At 39.8% G+C, this 20,843-nt stretch overlaps 1 protein-coding gene across 6 annotated transcripts in view; it reads left to right on the top strand.

Annotated features, from left to right (window-relative positions):
* Nucleotides 1–20,843, top strand: part of PQLC1 (PQ loop repeat containing 1) — a 72,418-nt gene that overhangs the window by 23,496 nt on the left and 28,079 nt on the right. For 3 of the 6 annotated variants that reach the window (XR_003530814.1, XM_027662786.1, XM_027662787.1), the window contains exon 4: nt 1,726–1,779. The exons of 1 other annotated variant lie outside the window; for it this stretch is intronic. Coding sequence is in view for 4 of the 5 variants with exons in the window: in XM_027662786.1 (XP_027518587.1) it covers nt 1,726–1,779 (54 nt within the window). In the remaining variant the exon portion in view is untranslated. Of the gene's footprint in view, nt 1–1,725; nt 1,780–1,989; nt 3,069–13,070; nt 13,823–20,843 lie in introns of those variants that run through there. 2 more of the 6 variants (XM_027662789.1, XM_027662790.1) reach the window with 2 other exon arrangements.

Below are 20,843 nucleotides of genomic sequence, written 5' to 3' on the forward strand. Positions count from 1 at the left end.
CAATTATGGGATTTCCCCTCTGCACTTTTAGTATTACAAAGTAAAAGTAAGTTGAAAATGACAGAGCCCATCTTGTGCTGCTGCTGCCTTCTCTGATTTTTTGTTTTGGATACATAAACTTTATCCTTCTAGTACAAGTACTGATCGAAAATAGAATAAGTCCTGTTTATATATCCAGCTATTTTATTATTTTTTTAAAACTTGGACTGTGTAACCTGTTTTTAACAGTTCGGATTGGGAAAAAAACAGCACCCTAAACAAGCAAAATATGAAAACAAGAAATACTCCCAACTTGATTTTAAAACCTCGAGTGATAGGATTGTTCTCTCTCCTGCATATGAATGCTTTGAAAGCTATAAGAAGGAGTCTTCGGATAAAATCAGCAGGCATGAACAATACCTCTCATCTTTTGTCCTGTATTTAACATTACTTTAATTGCATTTTAACTGATTTAATGGAGATCTTCTGGTACCATTGTTGTGGTAACAATAGCTTTCCTTATTTGTTCTCAACTTTTAAATTGGTGTCTGTGCATCTGTATGTATGCTGCAGTATTGTTCAGTGCAGAAAGATTCAGGGTTCAGTGGCAGGGTTTTTTTGTTGTTTTTATTCAAAGTGTTTTATTTCTGGGGCATGCTAAAGAGCTGAATATTGAAAAGCAAAATGTGCATGTGCTATGTTTTGACTTGAGAATCAAGAGGTGGCTGAAGCAAGGTGGTCATAGATACAGACAGCTGCAAACATCTGCTCAGTTTTGAGAATGTTGGCAGGCCAGAGCAGTCTCTCTGTATTGATGAAGACAGACACTCTATGAAGAACCTTTTCTCTCTTTCCATGAATAGTCCTTCCACATCTCTTCAACAAAGATTTCAGTCATACCCAAGACATTGTGTCAGATTTTGAATCCCCTGAGTGTATGAACTATACTGAAAACTAGTGGACAGCATTTGTTAAAAACAGACTCTCCTTACTGTACTGCAGCCCAGGCTCTGTAAGCAGAACATGGGCTCTTGTGTTTTTACATGAAGATGATTTCCTCTGATTGTTCTTCCAGTTTTGTCTTCCTTCCAACTGCTAGTTGTCCTAATCTGCTTTATAACTTGTATCTTATTATAGCACTCTGATCCCTTGAAGAGCTCTGGTTTTGGCACTGGAAAACACTCTTGTGTAATACACGGTTTTCAACTGGCAGAGGAGGGTTAGAGTGAAAGTTTAGCATGCAGCACGGGAGCAGTTGAGGTCTGTTCTATTCTTGATGATGGGCTTTGTGAAAGTATTTTAGAATAGCATTTTCCACTGGAGACAGGGCAACTATATTGTCTCAGCTGTTTATACATACATGCCTACACACTCAGTGTTGCTGAGATAACAGCTTGTTTTCTCTGATCATGAAAAGTAGAGTTTATATCGTCTAAAGTAAGAATTAAGCTGTCTGTTCCATTGTTTTTTAAGCCTTTATTTGCCCCTCCTAGGTACATTGTTGTAGGTTTGTACATTGAGACTCTTCTGGGACTTCCTACTGCTTGACCCTATCTTAACATCATGGGGTGGGAGCCTTCTAGAAAGCATGGGGACTAAAATTTCTAACATGGTTTGGTTTGGCTATTATTTTAGTAAGTAAAATGTACTAACTGACTAAACTAAAATAACCTCTGTTGCATTTAATTATAAAAGTCTGTTTGTCTTTCCTTTCTTTTTTTCCCCCCTCAATTATTTTTTATGTAGCTGCAGATAGTAAGGATGAAGAAATCAAAGCACCTCCCAAGAGATCCTATCTGGGTATGTACTGTACAAACCCATTCTGCATGAAGTTGTCCTCTTAACTACATAGTTCATGATTTGCTACTTTTTGTGACCAGTTTTGGAAGTGATTGCATGATCATTTCTTTAGAGAATGTTTGCATTACCTTTTCTTGACATACTAAAACCTGGTGTCTGATTTTTTTTTTTTTTTTTTAATTTTCCCTTACCCACTTTTAATATTCATAGAGGAAAAGATGCTTTCAGCTCTATTTCAGAAACCAAGTCTTTGAAGACAGTTGAATTGACCACATTGTGTGTCTCAGTGGTATCTTCCTTATTCCTTCCCAAGCTGGACAAACAAAATATTACATGATGCAGAGATCCACCTCTTCAGACTCAGTCGTCTTCCTTCAGTTCTAACTCTGGAGGAAATTATGAAAAATACAGAAATATCTTTTACCATTGTTCAGAATCGAGACAAGAAATTTCACACAACACTTATGTTCAAGCAAAATGCCTGAATCCTTGTGAAATTTGCTTGTTCCTCTCTTTCATTAGAGCAGACTCAAAATTGTTATTTGGGAACTAGTAACACTTAAGATGAGAGCTTTGATTTCAGAGTTGGAATCTATGTTGTTTGATTTCCCTAAGGAAGAGGAAATATTAGGTGCAAATCAGCTTTGCAGTATTTTTCAACTCTTAATAGTTTTAGTCAAGTCATGGTAATTTTGTTCTAAATAAGTTGGGGTGTTGCATCGAAGAAGTTATACTGGCTAGAGACACAGAAGTTCCCCAAAGTTGATTTTAATTCAGTTGATTCAGAATCTCACATTGGCACCAGTTGTGCTCTGTTGGAATTCTTGAATTAGTAAGTAGTCAACAGAAAATGTACAGGGCAAAGAAGAACATTACTGCTGCAAAAGGAGAAGCTCTACTTCCATATTTCTCAACGTACAGTAATTAAACTGGAGTTAGCTCTGAGAATCACTGCTGAGGAGCGATATTAACCTGAAAGCTTTCTTGAAGCCATAAGACCATACCTGTTAAGGTTCCATAGACTCTCTTTTAATGATTCATCTTTTGGATCCTCCCTTTGAGATTTACGGGCAAAATGCATGCTTTGGGAAATTTATCTTTTTTTTTTTGGTCTGATACCAGTATTTTGCAAAGCACCTTTTCCTTTTGTGTTTTCAGAACATTTTTTTCTGGGTTTGGTATCAAGCTATTTGGTTTTTCTGTTTGTCTTTAGTTTGTAGTCATTCTTGCTGGCTTGCAACACTAACCAATGGAATGTAACGTTTAAGCAGTCCTGTTTAAGCAGTCTTGTCTTCCTTGTGCCTGCATTCCTTTTGTCTTTTACTAGTATTCAGCAGTGCTTTATTTACAGTGTCAGCTAGAAACAGCTGTCTGCTTCAAGTAGTTAAAATTAAACAGAAATAAGTAACTTAATATGACCTTCTATTTGTTTCAGATTATTTTTCCTTGTCTTTTGGATTAAAAATTTGGTGGTTTGATAGCTTAAAAAGATGAGGGTTGTAGAGTAAAGCAGCATACCTCTTAATCCATCTGATTTAAGTCTGAAACATTTGGTTAATAGGTGTTACTTGAAGTTCATTTTGAAATTGCTTAGCAAAATGGGATGAATGGAATTATCACTAAGGAACAAAACAGTCTTATGCTACTGCTCTCAGAAGTTTAAAGAGTGGGGTGGGCAAGTCTAAAATGTGATCATTCTTACTGGTGTAAATAAATTAGAAATGTTTTGAGGTGTTTGTGTATAATGTACATACAAAAGTATGCGCTGGTGGTTTAAAAAGTGGGATGCATGATGCTTTATGTCAGACTTCAATTTACAGAGGGATTAACTGAGCTATGTCCTGCAGTGCTGTGTTTTGCTACAGCTCTAGGGAAGCTCACTTAGAGATTAGGTGAGGGGAATATTTGCCATACTTTCATATGCTAGTGCATTCTCACTGTGTCCTTTAGTCAGTTTAATTAAAACTTTTGTTCTAGGAAAACAGATTTTTTTTTTTTATTTCCCTTGTTTATTTCAGTGGTGTAAAAAATGTTATTCAGTATATTTTTAGGCTTCAGAAATTATTATATTACTTTCTTTTTCTGGTTATGTAGTAAACGCTCTGTATATTGTGTTTCTAGTTGAAGATTATCTATGAACACTGTTTTCGTTACAGAGCTGTTGAATGATTAATCTGAAAATGTACTGGTCTACCAGAGAATTTCAGGTGAACTTGTTAGATAAATGCCGAGGTGTTTGTTTGATGCCTCCTTTTGAATAGCAACTGAACTCCTGCTGTGCTCCCCGGGGACTGCTTTTAGGTTAGTTTTATTGTCAGTAATCCAACAAACCACTTAATGCCACTGTTTTTCCCCACGCTATCTGAAAAAGCCTTTATCTCTGGCACGTGACTCTGAAAAGTGACTTTCTAGCAGTCTGTGACTTTCTAGCAGTCTGTACTGAGGAGAGTTAAGGATGTGGGAGAGGGTTGATGCAGTTTGAGTGACCTAAATAAAATAAATAAAACTTACAGGATGGCCCCAGAGTGTAGGGTTTCCTGATTTCATACAGAAATAAAATTCTTCCCCCTTTTTTCCTGGACAAAGGACAGATTAAGAAGAAACTTGTAACTCTGGTTCTGAAGGAATAATGCTTTATTCCCTGTGTTTTCTGATGCAGGTATCTAGTTCTACTTAGTGCCTGTTAGCAAAGCAACTGCTGAGGCTGAGCAAAGCTGCAGTTGAGTGGTTTGACTTTTTTTTTGTTTTATTTACTTGATGAGGTGTCTTAAAACAAATGTGAATAATTGAGCTCTGTGAGTATTGGAGATAGTTGGGGTAACAGAAACTCTGAATAAGTAACAAAACACTGAACATTGCTCTGAACAGGCTGTGCCTTAGAAGTTGATGTGAGTGGTCTCATTGGTGTGGCAGGGGAGGCACAAAGTGGATGTGACTTGTTTGATTTTTTTTTTTCCCCCAGGTAGGTGGTTAAACATTTTGGAAGACACTTCTAAAGGGTTCTCCTTCTTTCTCTGAAGGTGGTTTTAAAACTTTACATATTACTGAACCCTGAACCTGGCTTTTAACCTGAACAAAAACTCATCAAGTAACATTAAATTTTAAAACAGTAGTAATAAAATGACAAAAACTTAGATTCACCAAATATCTGTTGCAAAATATTTTCAACTACTTTTTTTTAGAGCTGGAAAAATGTAAAGTGCCTGTGTAGTTGACTTCACAGAGTTAGTATCTACATAATAATGAGGAGGAAACAGTAATGTGAATTTAGCAGATACAGGCATCTGCTACTTAGTTTCCACTGGCAGTGTGACAGCCTGGTGAATAACTCATGCTTTCACCTCTCCTTTTGTCCACACTCTTTAGTTAACTCAGGGCATCAGTTAGCATGTGATAAAATAAGTGTTGACATATTCTAGAACAGCACTAATATAGTACATGTACCATGAAAGATGTAAACTTTATTTAATCAGCTCTCTGGGTTCTTCTGTTCAGAGTGTTTGTTCTGCTCGGGTTCAGCAGGGGCACTGGGCTTGGAGGCTTTGATATTCCATGGGTGCTCTGTAAGTAACATGCACAATGTGCTTCTCTGTCCAGACCCTGACAACCTGAGCAGAGCTGAGGATAGAGCAGAGACACAGTTTTCCTCCGGTGGTTGTGGGCAGCACTTGGGTTGCATTGAAAGTATGTGACTTTGATACCATGCTGCCCGGTAGTTGAATTCCCTGTACAGTGGACATTTAAGTACGTAACAAAAAGCATAGTTGTTGCTGGGCTGCAGCTGTCACACCTCTGTCACAATTGAACATGGAAGTGATCATGGAAGGGTTTAGATCCCTTCTACCCAGGATTACATGCTTATCTAATTAAATCCTGTATTCCAGTGAGACACTTTCCTTTCAGAAAAGACAGCTGTAAAGGGAGAAATCCAAAGAACGTTTGATTGCTGAGGCCTCTGAGCAGCTATGACCCCTCCCTCTGGCATTTTGCAGTTTCCTTAAGGTGAGACCCAGAAACACACACCCCTCAGCGAGGTGGTGGCATAAGGCCAGTCTGTTTCCTGCATGCTTGTTACCCGGTGGAACATAGAGCTCTGTGTAAAAGCACGTTCCTGACCATGGTAGTCAAGGAATGGATTTGCTTTTATTCTCCCATTTCCATGTGATGGAGGCAACTGGGCCGCATGGCTATGGAGGGAGGAGCTGGAGGGGAGAGGGAGACTTGCAGTAAATATGTCCACAGACTTAGAGATATTGTGGTAAGGGATCCAGATGGGCAAGTCACTCTGGGAATGCATGGCATCTAGGAGATTTATACCTGAGAGGTAAGTGGTGACTTGCATGAGAATAAAGGTGGCCACTTTAAGAAAGGCTAAAGGTGTTTTCTGTTCATGAGAGACATGGATGACCTTGGGAATAGAAGTGGAAGAGACTGACATTACCTGCCTGAGTGATACATGAGGTATGAGGTAATAGCTTCCAAGTCTTCAGCTGATTTCAGATATAGTGTTCCATTTATGAACTGCAGACATAACATCAGTAGTTGTAGTAAAGCCACAAAGAATCATGCTTCTGTCCCTGTGTGTTATGGGCTTACCCCAGTAGGCAGCTCAGCACAACACAGCTGCTCACTCACTCCCTTGCAGTGGGTTGGAGGGGAGAATCAGAAGGGTAAAAGTCAGAAAACTCCTGGGTTGAGATAAAGACACTTTCCTAGGTAAAGCAGAAGCTGTGCATGTAGGCAAATCAAAATAAGGATTTAATTCACTACTTCCCATCGACAGGCAAATATTCAGACATTTCCAGGAAAGTAGGACTTCATCATGGCTGGACGAACTCTGTAATTCCAGGCATCCCCACTTCCTCCTCTTGAACCTGCTGCTTACACTTTCTGTGATCACTTGATGAATGTGTGAGCCAGCACAGACAGGATCTACTGTGTTTTGATCTACTCCAGAGCAGGGCAGGCATGTTTGATAGGGTCCCTCATACCACAGGCCTATGTTATCTAAACACAGATGTTTGAGTTTCCTCTTGGAGAAAGGTAAGGTGATGAAATGTGGTTTATATCCAAAAATAAGGCAGTATTTTTTCAGAGTCCAAGAAACGCCAAGGGCTTATGTCTTAATTCTGCTTGCTGGTTTATTAGTATGTGAGATCTGTGGAGTGCCTGTTATGTCTTGTTAGTGTATGGGTCCTTTTTTTCAAGTTGCAGTCTTATGTTCTTAGTATGCTTCCTGCTGAGTTCTTACTGGGTCTGACTCATCTGAAAGTGGAGTTACCTGTATCTGCCAGGTAAATAGCTTTTTTGACTGTTGACCTGCCATTTTCTTTGTGTGGGTAGTGTAACTCAGAGAGGAGAGGGGTCTTGTTTGGGTGGTAACACTTAATCGTTTTTCCAGGATTTTAGTTAGCACAGTGATGGTTGAACAGGCTCCTGCTGATTTCAGGCTTTGGATTGGAACTTAATACCTTCATTTAGGTTGAAACTTGAATTGGTAGGCAGAGAGGTGATGGCCTTTGACAGACGACTTGGGGACAAAGTGTGCATTGTGCGGGTCTGAAATAGAAGCAGTGAGCTTCAAACTCTGTTCAGTTGGGAAGCTATGTTTTCCCCAGGTTTAGTCTGTTTACTAGACCAGTTAAGTGAGAAGAATCGTCAGGTCATTGTTCCCTGTGGGGCTGAGAATGGAATAAACACCCACTGTGGAATGTGGATGGGTGAGTTGAATTTCAGGTTATATTTTTAGCGTGCAGTGAAGCCATCAGTTCTAGAGTGTCTATAATTTTTAATAACCATTGAATGAATTTTAGTTTCCAGACTTCTTGTTTGGCAACTTGACAAAAAAAGTTCTTTGAGACTTTACTCAGAGATGTGTTCTTTGACAACAAAAACCTTATCTAGCCAGTAATGTTTCTTTCTTTGAGTTTGTATGTGGGAGTTGGTGACTGCTGGTTGTTTCATACACACACGTTTTTCACCAACCCAGTTGATACACTAAATGAAATATTTTACATTCAATGAGAAGTACAGATAGCATCTTTGTGCTTTGAGGGCTGTATTGTAGAAAGTATTCTTTCAAAAGACTTGAGAAATTGGAGCTGCTACCCACAACTTCTTTTGGTTCTTGAACTGAAAACTCCAGAGCCTTAAGGTGTTATTCTGATCTCATGTGTAATGTGGACAATAACATTTTACTTATATTTTATGGTAGTGCACACAGTAACTTGTAGTCAAACTGGTTCTTCATGATAGTTTAAAAATTTACTGATTCTTAATCTGAAAGGTTCAAAGTACCACTTTGTAAAGTAAAATGTCCTCTGTTTTTAAATTTTTAACAGGTTACTTTTGAACTGACAGGACTAGATATCCTGCAGAAGGCTCTTCCAATCCAAAGTACTGTGGGATTTTAAGTAAAATATTTTTAGTTTCCTTTGTCAGCCATATGAGCATTATAATGTTTTGTATCACATGTTAATTCATTTGGCTCTGGTCATTGGTGGTAAGAAATGTGCATCTTCTCTATCCCTAAAACAGGGAGTTGAGAAGATGATGTTACATGTGTTTACTTGTGATCAGAGTAGAAAACCTGGAGGATGGCGTTCTGTTTTTGCTGCTACCACATTTTGAAAGTGTTATTTAGCTCCCTTTAAGTTTTGAGCTGACAGGCAGTAGGGAAAACAGCCAACCACAGACTCGTAAAATCTCTTCAGAGTCAGAATGGTTTCAGTAAGACGTTTTTTTGTGGTAGAACAGTATGTTCAGACTTGAGCCTTTTGACCCCTTCTCTTACACCAACCTTGCTACTGCTCTTGAATGGCTTCAGTGTGAAATTGGAAGCAGGCTGTTCTTTTAGTTACTTCTAATGCAGTTTACAGTGCTTGTGTTTATAGTTTAAGAAGGTCTGCCAGGTTCAATGTAACATGTGAAGGGCTTGTGTCTATTCCAAAAGCCTACCTGCTACAAAGAGAAAGGGAATGGACAGGCAGGGCACAGATTAGATGGAGTGAGGGAGGCTTGTGCAGTGGCGGCACCTTTCCTTTGCTGTGCAGCATAAAGGAAAGTGGCTGGGAGAGCTGGAAAGGAGGAGTACAGCTGTTGTTCTCCCAGCCTGTGTTTATTAAAAAAAAAAAAAAAGGTGAGCAGGGGAAAGAAAAAAATCATTATCTGCTACAATTTCAGTGTTGCCTTAAATTGAAGGAAATCTGTCCTTTAACATGGGGAGAAAAGGGAGAGGTGGTGAAGGTTGCTCTCCATCTGGGAGTGAGCAGTAATACATAGAGGTATCACAGGAGGTTCAGCGCTGTGTTTCTGGAGTGTGGTGCCTGGACTTTGACTGCTGGTGCCCCTGCCTGGCCCTCCAGCAGTCCCTGGCCTGTCATGCAGCTGTAGTGTGGTGGGAAGGAGACTGAAACAAGGTCTGTTGCAAGAGCTGTGCGGCGGCAGAAATACTACTTCTGGCACAAGCAGCACTTCCAGTTGGTGGTGTGGTGGGGAGAGTTTATGTGTTTATTTATTCTATTTACTGCGAATAAAATGTGAGTTTTGCTTGTGTTGCTTCTAGCTTCTAGCAACATCTAGCCACATGAGGGTGCTCTGGGGTTTCCAAAACTTGCTTGCTGCGCCACTCAGCTGGAGAGAGGAGTCTGATACTGCTTTCAGGGCTGTGGTGGTAACTGTAGAAATAGTTTATAAACAGAGATTTTGCAAAAATCTTTTCCTTCATGGTGGGACCCAGAATAATTATGTGCCTTAATGACAACAGCGATGATACATCTAAATGTTCAAATTAATTGCTTTGTCTGCTTGTCCTGCAGATCAGGGAACATGTATACACATACAGCAGAGATGCTGCTTCAGTTTGACAGATGTGAGAAGTTTTTGCAGTTACCTACTTGTTGAGCTTATCATATGCCATTGTCATGTCTAGATCTGAATGGTGAGATTTATTCTTTAAGCAAGATCATGGAGTAATGCTTCTTGAGCTCTGTCAGGCTTAATGCTGTGATCACTTCCCTGGGGAGCCTGTTCCAGTACCCAGCCACCCTCTGGGTGAAAAACCTTTTCCTAATATCCAACCTAAACTTCCCCTTTGATCCAGTCACTGGTCAGCAAAGAGATCAGTGCCTACCCCTTCACTTCCCCTTGTGAGGAAGTTGTTTATTACACACTCTCCCTGATTTGGTATTCATGAACTCATCATCGTCCGGGTTGTTAATAAGATATATTGAAGAGTGTAGGCCTTAGTATTGATTACTGTGGGCTGCTTTGTAACTGGTCATAAATTATATGTTTTTCCTTTGAGAGGGAAAATTCTTTGAGCCTGATGGTCCAGCCAATTTTCTACCTTTCTTATTGTCCACTTACCAATCAATATTTTGTTAATAAAGATACTGTAGAAGACTGTCAGCAGCCTTGTTAAAGGCACTGTAAACAACACCCACTGCTCTCCTCTTGCCCTTAAAGCCAGTCATCTCAGAAGTCAGTCAGGTTGGTCAGATGCAGCCCCACAGGCTGCCCTAGTCACCTTCTTGTGCTCCATGTGCTTTGAAATGACTTCCATGAGGACTTCTTCCATAACCGTGCCTGGGATGAGGTTATCCTGACTGGCCTGTGGTTCCTTGGATCTCCTCCTTGAAGATAGATGTGATTTTTTTTAAACTTTTTTCCCAGTCATAGAAAAATCTCTCCCAATACCATGACCTATCAGAGATGGTAGACTAGCCTTGCAAAGACACCAGCCTGCACCCTCAACACCCTCACATGCATCCCATCTGTGTCAGATGGCTTGCATAAATTTAGGTACTCCCAAATTCGTGCTTTCCTGTTCTGTGGGCACTGCTTCACTCCCTCAGCTTTGCTAGCGGGGCTGAGGAGCTGTAGGGGGCAGACCTCCCTCACCAGTGAAAGCACATTAAAGCATTATTAATGCAAGAAGGCAAGAGGCAAGTTTAGAGCCATGGTGACGGTTAGTTATCTAGCTTTCACTGTGATAGCCTGCTTTGCTGCTTGTCTGATCTCTTCCAGTTTCTGTAAGCAAAAAAGTGAAAAGAGAAACAATGATTTTCTAGATGATTACCAAGTTGCCAGTTCAGTGCAAAAGGTATAAGTCAAGAAATATTTAAAGGGTAACTCAACTTCCCACAGAGTTCAGAATAAACTTTCAAGTTGAGGGGGTTTTAGTTGTTAGTACAGATGCATGGATAGCTCACTTTTTTATTTTTTTAAGTGGTTTGTAAGTCTGCATGACGTGGTGTGTGATTAAAGAAGCACTGTTGTCCAGTGCTGGCTGCCCAGACATAATGGATTGTCTAGACAGCTTGCTAGGGAAAAAAAATTCTGGTTGCAGCACGTTTTTAAGATCTTGTTGTAGATTCTGGTACATCTACATTTTGTAGATTTCATGTGTTTTTAAAGAACCTTATCTTTGCATTTATGTAAGTGGTATAGAATCAACAGTTCAACACATGAACTCATCGTCAGAGTCAGCATGTGTTAACATCAAACTTATGTCCTGTACAGGAGATGGCGGCATAGCTTGCATTCAGTTTCTGCTGCTGACCCTCGAACATGGACTCCATATGAAAGGCAGACATGTCACTCTGAAAAGCTGCTCAGTTGATACATGTGGCCTTGAGGGCATCATTTGTTCAGGACTTTTGCTTCTGTTTCCAGTTTGTCTTAATCTATTGGAAATGAGCCTACTGAGATAACCATACCCACTGCAGTGTATGGAGTGGGAGGAATGGACTGTGAGGTGACCCGAAGTGCTGAGCTGGGTGGCAGCACTCACTTGGTTCCAATTAAAATGGTGCTACAAGGAGCTGGTGTGACAGTAGGATGTCTAAGCTAACATAATATGCTCCACGAACTGTATGTGGAGGTAACGCTCAAGGTACAACCTGATTATTGTACGCAGCCTGATTTATTTTTTCCCTACTTTTTATGTCTTTTGTGTTTTACTAGCTTTCTTTAATTATTTAAAGTACACTGGGAGTATGAAGTTACTAGTTTCTACTAAAAAATAGGGAATATATTTAATAAATAAATGTTTCTGCTGGATATTGAAAGGCACTTAACACTGAAACATCAGTGCCTTGCCATCTTCATTGCTGTATCAAGGGAAAACAAAATAAACCTTTTCTATTTAGACACAAATGTCATGCTTTAATCTGTAATGTAGTATACTGACCATCCTGGAACAAAAACAATTGGGAATAGCTTTATTTTACTGAAAGATTTCCATTTCCCCCCTCCCTTCCATGTTCCCACTTTGTAAGCAGTGATGCACCAAAGATTATTTATTGAAAATGGGTTTTCAAACCCTAGGAGGATATTTCAAGTGAGAAAGAAGAGAGATCTTAGCCAGTCTCCCTTGGCTCTTTGTTTTTGAGAGATGACATAGGAAATTCCAGTTTGTGTCCCAACTCTGAAGCAGTAAAATTAAGCAGTGGAAACTAGGTGCTCTATATCTATATCTTATGGGAATGCTAAGCAAGGATGAATTAAGGCAAAGGGTTTAGATGCTCCTGCTGTCCTGTATGTTCTTGATCCCGTGTTACCACCACAAAAAGGATGCCTGCAATCAGCTGTGTTTAGCCCTCACCGCCCATTTAGTTTGTGTCTGCCTCTGCTCCTGAATGACTTTAGCCCTGTAAAGGCTGGAGCTGAACAGTCCAGTCATACAGGCTGTAAGCCAGTGTCATGGCATTCACCTGGGATGTGACAGACTGAAGTGGAGGCTCCTGCTTGCACAAATAACCAGAGTGTATCAGTGTGAGCAAAGTGGCTCTGACGGTTCCCCGGTAAGCCAGGCTGCAGGCAGGAAAGAGAGCCCTCAGTGGGAGCCTGAAGCCAGCATCCTGGCCCTTAGGCTGTTCAGGTACTGCTGGTCCGCTGTCTTTTTAATATGTGTATCTGACAGTGTGATTTGCTCCTGACTTGGGATGGAGAAACATCTGGAATCTCAGTGTTTCCTGTAAAAGAAGGCGGCATCCTGTCTGGTTCTACCCTTGACTCCCCCAGTGGCCTGCAAAAGCTGAAGGCAAGTCAGTCTTTCTCCATGAATTGCAAAGGGCCTGAATCCCTAGCTCAGGCTGGTGGGGTGGACTCCAATATGTCAAGTCTGGTGAGATAAATACTGCGTTCTGTGGTGCTGAGATCAGCACGGCGTCAGGGAAAACTGGCTGCTGCCATATTAAGTTTTTCTTATTGATTTTCTTTGGCAATAGTAAGTTCACAGTCACATTTATCGATGTTTTTTTTTTGTATCATTTTTTATGAACCTGCAGGCCCAAGGCATGCTGAAGAACAGAAGGCAAACCAAGTGCCCTTCTGGTATGGATACCAAGTTGTCACTTCTGATGTTTGGCCAGTTAACAGGTGCCCAAAGAGGTGACTTATAAATGCTAAAAAGAAGAAATTTGTGTATGAATTATCTGTTGGTTCTGTTCCTGTGTGTTGGGGAGATGGGCATTGTTGTGGAAGATGGCATTAAGTGTGAAGGCTGTTTGAGGGGAATGCTGCAGTAGCGCAGACTTGGCCTACTTATAGAAGTTAATAGCATCACTATTGACTCTGCTCTAGCTCATCTTTACTGAGACATGGCAGTCAACTTTCAAAGCCAGGCAGTACATCATCTTCTCCCCTGCCCTCCCGCTTGATACTCCTTACTCTTGCGTGCGCTCAGAAGGGGTTATTGTGTTAGATTTTGGGACAAATTATGTAGCCATTTATTGGTGTGACAGCGCAGAGTGTCCGTAAGCAGTGCTGGTTTACAGCTACATTCCAGATCTCAACCTGGACTGCTGGAGGGTCATACAGGACAGTGTCAAGGAAGAGAGAAAATTCAGGTGGAAGAATTTTTTTCTAAGTCGTATCAGTTTCTGAGTTCACTTCAGAGACTTGTCCCACAAACACTTCTTCCTGCTTTAAGGCCCAAATCCTCTCCCTTTGACTTCCACAGACTCTACTTCTTTGAAGCTGTGACGAGGAAATCTTATATTTGGTGTTGGAGCTGTCTTTGCAAATAATGATTTAAATTACCAAGCAAGAAATATGGAAATAAAATAAATTATTTTGAGTCTTGACTAAAGAAAGCTTGGTTCATATGGTTCATATTGGTGGTGAATATATATAAATGTAATATCTCTGTATTTTAGTAATGATCCATTCAAATTACATTTTTTATCATGTTAAAAATGCATTAAATGGTCACATATTGCATTACTTTTACTTGTAATGTATAACAAGCTATTTGGGTTGAAAATTGATTGAAAACAAATATGAAATAATTTAAATTTTAAAAATGTAAATGAACCCCAGTGTTAGTTCTGAAGGTTTATTTTGTGGAAATGCTTTAAAAAAACCCCCAAACAAATGAAGTGGATATTATTTTTAGATAGGTTTTTAGTAAAATTAATTTACTCTTTTTTCCTCATCCTTTTTTTACTCTCATTTACTATTCAAAAACATGGAACAAAGCAGGTGTTATTCAGCTCCCATCAGTTTCTTGTTGTTAGAATAAATGAGATATCCTCTTGAATCAACAGCAGAAAAGGTGCTATTTTTTGATGAAATTTATGGTGAGAGTCAGGGTGTACACAGTCTCCCTCCAAACAGATTATTAGTAATCAGCATGTTTCCCTCCTTGTGGGGGGAACAGCTATGCCACCATTATTCCTGAAGTTATGAAGGTCTCCTTTCAGATGCATTTAATATGTGCCCTACTTTCTGTTTGCTCTGCTCCATGATCAGTATGCATTACATCTACTGCATCAGAATCCTATGTCCCCTCCCATGGGTAGGGGAAAAAAATCCAAATCCCAGAATTCCTTTCTGACAGATTATTTTTACTTGCATTGTACGTTTAAAAAAAAAAATGGTCTCGTTCGTCATGTCCGATTCCAGCGAGACATAGAAACCAGTGAAAGGAAGACAGATCCTGAGTTTTCAGAGAAATGTTTTTTTATTTTTAATAGCTGCTTAAAGCTGTCTTTTTTACTATAACCCATTGCAACTAAAAAGTCTGAAGAGAATTTGAGAGATGCAACATTTTAAATATTCAGAACATCTCTGTTTGTTCGCTTAAGGTATATGAGGGTCAGAATTTTTTTCCCATCAAAATAAGGACCAATGCTGCTGCTTTGGTTTTACACACACTTCAGTAGCCTTTGCAAGCTTGCTGCGTTTTTTGTGTGTGCCTCTGTGTGTAGTTAATCTTTAAAACTTGATGTTTATATTCATGATAATAAAAATTATACCATCCCCTCCTTACTTAAAGTGACTTTTTAGTAGGTTGCTTTTTCAATGTCACAAACTGCAGTTGTTGCTAGGTAAAAATTTTTTTCCCTCTTTGTCTCCAGTTTGTATAGCCTTGGAAAAAAACAGCTGCTGGTCTTGAAATTCTCTGCTTCCCATCACCCTCATTTTTTTGGCCATGTATACAAACCACAAAAAACTTGCAATGACTCCTTGCTTATGTTGAGGTTTTCCACGGCTGCCCTTTCTTGTCTTTGTATGTGAAAATCAGGAGCAGTTATTTTAAGAAAATGTCTTTTGCCTTAGAATTTTTACTGTGTCTTCAGAGACACTCTTTACTCCCTAATGCCTTTCTTCACCCCCTGTTGAGAGTAGGTTGTAGTAGAACAAGTAACTGCACTTAGGGAATAGAGCAAACTTAATATTGAAGTGGCTTAAAATAGTCTTATCCACAAGTTCCTCATTAAATTTCTGTGTACAGTAGATGTCAAAGAACTGCTCACTCTGAAGAGATTCACTATTTCTTCACAGCAGAACTCAGAAATTTAATGAGGGATTTGTGGATAGGACTGTTGTTTGACAGCTCATTGTTTATGGTTCACTACATTGTCATCATTCTCTGCATCCCCTGCACTCCTGAGTACACAGTAAGGGACACAGCATGGAGGGCAAATCCCTGTACCACTTGGCCAGGGATAAAAGGATGATGCCCTGTGGTGGCAAAGTCATCTTACTGATCAACACTGCCAGTTCACTGTCTTCTACCTGTTTTGGTGTGAAGATTTTTTATTGTCCTTTTTTAAAGTAAAAATATTTATAAAAGGGCGTAACAGCCAAAGTCTTTGCCTCCAGCAATGGCTGGGTGCCAGGATGCTTAGCAGCAATGCCGAAGATATTCTTGATCCTCTTTTTTCTTTTTCCCCCCCTCATTCTTGCCCCCTCAGTTGTACTGACAGAACAGTTTGTGGAATTATGTTTTGAACTAAATGAGTGAACAGATCTGGTTTAAAATACAGGCTTGTTCTTTTTTTGGTGTGTAAAATCTTAAAAGAGAAAAGCCCACTTTTTGTGACTTCAGTGAGAAATGCTTAAGGAGCTAAACATTTGTCCTGTTACAGCTTGAGGAGGATGAGAAGGGCTTAAAATTCTGCTGTGAAATGTGAACAATTTGTGAATGCACACCTATGTCATCACCAAACTATTCATGAGAGAACCACTTACTACTACCATTGCCTTTCTAATAAGATCTTGAAGATTTGTTAACTATGGAGTATTAAACCACAGGCACAAGGTGTTCAGAAACTATGGTGTTCAGAAGTGTCATCTTGCGTAACAACCACTGCTCTTGTCAAAACAGGGATTTATCTGTGGTCAGACTAAGTAGCTGGGAAGTTAAAAGGGAAATTCTGTTTCAGGGTAGCTCTGTCTCAGCTCTTCCAGTTACAAGTGCTGTAATCAATAAGGCAGTTTGCAAGCACTGAAGTGAAACTCTACTGATCTCCCTTCCTATAAATTCTTTCTGCTAACGCAATGAAGTAATTTGGGTAGAAATTCCTACTGTTTGGGGTCAGTATACAATAACTTAGATATGTGCAGACTTGCTACTGTAAAATAGAGTGAGTTTTGGTTTAAAGGTTGTGAGGGAAGACTGCACGTATGTAGGTTCTGGAAAACATGCTACAAGAAGTCCTTTTTTATTCCCCTTTCCCTAGAAAGTCACATGGAGTTCAAAATTATTGCCAGCTTTATCTACCTACATTTTTTAAAAAAACACAGTAGGTGAATTTCTGTAGTCAACCTTACAAATTTCAGTATACTTAAATTATGTTTATGGTAGCAAATGAGAAGTTATAAGTTGAGATTTTTCTGCTACTGCTGGCCTGAAATTTGTGAATGGATTGTTGGTTGTCACTGGTGAATTGTCATGTCTTCACAAACACATGCACATAAATTATTTCAATGAATTTGTTTGGTCAAAGTTGGTCAGAATTTTTGCTGACAGGAGATGCTTCCAGACCTGAATGGGCATTAGGCTCATGACCAGGTCCTCCCTCAGGACATGGAAAAACCTAGGTGGAAGGTCTTTAATTCAAATCAGAGATGTTAAAAATTTCAACTTATTTCCTAAATCCCACCTGTATGTTTACCTCCCTCTTCATCCTCCCCCAGATTTCCCAAAGTCTTTCTTTTTATTCCAGCATAGAACAAAAATCCAGAAATAAAAATTTTTTTTGTGAAACGGGATTCTTTTTCACCAGCCTACCCTATTATTATTAACTACAATAGATATTTGAAAGAAAGCCCTATGAAATGGAGTAGATTGTGCTGTCTTTTTGGGATATAAGCATCTTTGTAATGCAGTTCAGGTAATTGAAGAAAACATGTCTGACATTTTTGTGTGTGTAGCAGGGACTGGGCAGAGGAGAGAGGCGAGGGAAAAAAAGAGCCAAAAGCTTCCTGCAATTTCCTACATGCTTGTAGTAATTTTGAAGCATTAAACTATTGATACTAAAATGAGTTATTCTGAGGTTAACTGAGGCAGTTGCCAAGAGATGTTTAGCAGGTCATGTCACATTATTTTAGCAAAGGATTCAGCTGCACAAGGCATTATTCTGTTTGGATGCTAAATTAGCAGGGCCAGTTTTGGGGCTAGAATTTGTCTTGGCTGGTAGTGGGTTACCTAGGAAACTAGGTTTAAACTTTCCCCCAAAAGTCCTAAATGAGGAGACAGTTTTATATTTTTAGGAAGAGTGTGTAGCGTTGTGTTGTAGACATACTTACACATGGACAAAAGAGTGCCCAACTTCAGTATCTGAAAAAAAAAATAACATAAATATCTTCTTTTTGTGGTGTCTTTACAATAGAGGAGATAGGGTCTCAGGCGAGTCAAGGTCAGACAAGGCTGAAAAAGAGAGGGATCATTTATCTTTAGGCACGTTACTGGCTACTCGGCATTCTCCCCAGAGTTCTGCAGTTCAGAAGGTGGAGAAGTATTACCTGACAGTTACTTCCAGAGTTGCTGTGTTGTACATGCAACCTGGCATTGTAATCCCTGGCATGGTGGTATCTGAGGCAACCTACATCTGGCCTCACGCACAGCTTGGCTTTGTAATTCTTAAATCTCTCTAAATACTCATCTCTTTAATTACAGTCTTTGAATGAGAGGGGGTATGATAAGTGCATATTGTTTCTAATATTATAGTAGTCTTGATATCTTCTGAGACTTTAACTGCAAAGAATCAGTTTCAGTACTATTCAAAAGAAATTAAACTGTTTTCATAGAGAGTTTATAACTCCCAACTACTAGAATTTTAGAACAAAGGGTGCCTGCTCTGCAGTACTTAACTTACTCCATTTTAGTCTTTTTTAGAGACCTTTGTATACTACCTGGTAGCGCTGTGGGTGATAGCTGAGATAAACCATGCTGAGGATAGTGTAAAATATTGTTAAAGTTATTGTAAAAATAGTAACCTGGTACTACACGTTCTTCTTGCTGTGACGTTCTCATTATCCCTGCTTATCTTGCTGTCAGAAAAAGAAGTCTCTTTCTATAGTTAGCATAGGAAGGCGTATCTGACCAAAAGAAGAGTGAGCTTAGCTCTTATCTGCCGCCTCCACCATCAGCACAGTTGGGAGCAAAGGCCTTACAGCTGTACTTGCAGATGAAGGGTTGGGGAACTTACTGCTTTAGTTTATCTGGCAGTGGGATTTTTGATGCTCTTGGTATAGGAGGTGAGCAGAATCAGGAGTGTTGAAAACATTTGCTGCCCAGAATCATCGAAACTGTGCTTCCCATTTTGTGGCTTCCCATTTCACTGCCATGCTGCACCTTTAGAGGAGGATTTCCTCCTGAGGTTCATCATCTCTCTGAGTTGCATGGTTTCTGAAGCTGTTTTTTGCTGCTTTCACTCCACCTTTCAAATACATGGCTTATTTTCCGTAGCACTAATTCCTTTGGGCCACAGTTATCTCATGCTAGTGGCTTTCCAAGCCCCATGATCTGCCTAGTTATTAGGCTGCTTTCCTTTGTCAGTCAACCTGTACATCAGCTAATTGCTGCTTTTGCCAGCTGTTGAGACAATCTCCTGGACACAGTGACTAAGAATGTCAATACGTTAGAACAGAAAGAGGAGAGAGTTCTCTACTGAACAGGCAAAAGTAGCAGTAACACAGTAGGTAATTTCAGTAGTGATGCTACTGGGGAAGCCAGTCTCCACAGAGGAAATACAGTCCTATAACTACCTTGATTTAGATATATCTAGGCTTAAGTGCCTTGCCCTAGTAGCAATATTGGCATGTATCTGTGCTGGTGGTTCTCTGTCATTTTTCTTTTCCTAATCTTACTGGCGTGGTCTACTAACACTCCAGGAGTACAGACCTGGTGCTTTCTCTCTCTGAACTTGGGAATCAGACAGAGTTTGGTTAGCATATGTTGCACGAGGTGGATTGGTAGGGGGTTGCAAGTGCACCTGCTGCAAGATGGCCTCAAAAGGATTTTCCATCTGGAGAACTCCAAGAAATGTTCTTGCTTTGGAAGAGACTAGACCAGTACTTTTCTGCAGGCTTTTTGTTGGAGGGACTGGGGTAGGAGTTTGCTTCTGGCTTCCCCAAAATTGGTTATGCACAGTGATGTGCAGAGATGGCTGTGCTGTGCTGTGCTGCTCCATGTGGATTTCCCAGCTTAGCTGTCGTTCACCACCAGTTTCTGAGCCCAACAGCTGCAGCCTTGTTCACAGATACCATACTTGCTAAACCTTCCTCTGTATTAGAACAAAAACTCTTTTGTTCTTCCCTGGTTGCTTTTATAATTTTGCTTTATTTTCGGTGCTTATAAGATTAGCAGTTGTAATGTGAGGAAGAGGTATGTATTTGTATGCAGGCATATTTAGGTGTATATATAGACAAACAAATTAAAATTTTGACAGGGCTGATAACAGTGCAGCACAAGTGATGTAAACAATTTCACATCCTCTTGTAAGACAGTGGAAAATCTCAAAGATGAGCTAAAGGTCAGCCTAATTTTGTGGCTTTATATAACTGCATTTTTCTCTAAATTCTTGTTTTTTGTCTTCACCGTGAGACTCCTATAAACTGAAGCTGTGTACAAAGTAAATTACGCTGCAGATAGCACAGCAAAAGCTGCACAGGATGTGCCCAGGGTATGAATATTTTCATTTAGCTTTTAATTCTTACTTCTCCTGTGTGTTGTTAGCAGCAGGGTTAAAACTTTCAGACTAAAGTGTAACTTTTAAATTGCTGTTCTTTAAAGGGTCACAAAATGGTCAATATAGGTGTCACTGCTAATTATCTCTGGTGAAGACCACTGTACTAAGTGGTATTCAGAGGCTTCCCTAAAACCAAAGGCTGTAAAATCAGGGAAGTAGCACATTAATGGGAAAGGCAGGGTGTTATGAAATAGAATGTGGATTGTTTGACTTTTTCATATGTACCAGTGCATTAGTGTGGTATTTATAATTCCCTTTGGTGAGGAGGTAGAGTGGATGTCATAGCTTCCAAAGGGGAAAGGCAGAGCAGTTGCTAATGCTTGTAGGTATGTTGTGCTGGGAGACAGTATGAAAAATGAATGTAAAGCCCTGAATGGGGGAGACAGTGCTGAAAAAAATGTCAGGCCACTTATGTGTAATTTTTTTTTGAGAAGGAGGAAGAAGAGCGGGTAATAAACCTCATGGGAGGGAAAAAACATGAACCTGATGTGACAAAACAGAGACCCAGCATAAAAGATTTTAGGAGATGATGACAACACATAAAATGAAGCAAAGAAAATCAAGTCAAGTATTTGCCTT

The sequence above is a fragment of the Corapipo altera genome, unplaced genomic scaffold (genome assembly GCF_003945725.1).
Source record: "Corapipo altera isolate COAL_440 unplaced genomic scaffold, ASM394572v1 359, whole genome shotgun sequence".
NCBI lineage: Eukaryota > Metazoa > Chordata > Aves > Passeriformes > Pipridae > Corapipo > Corapipo altera.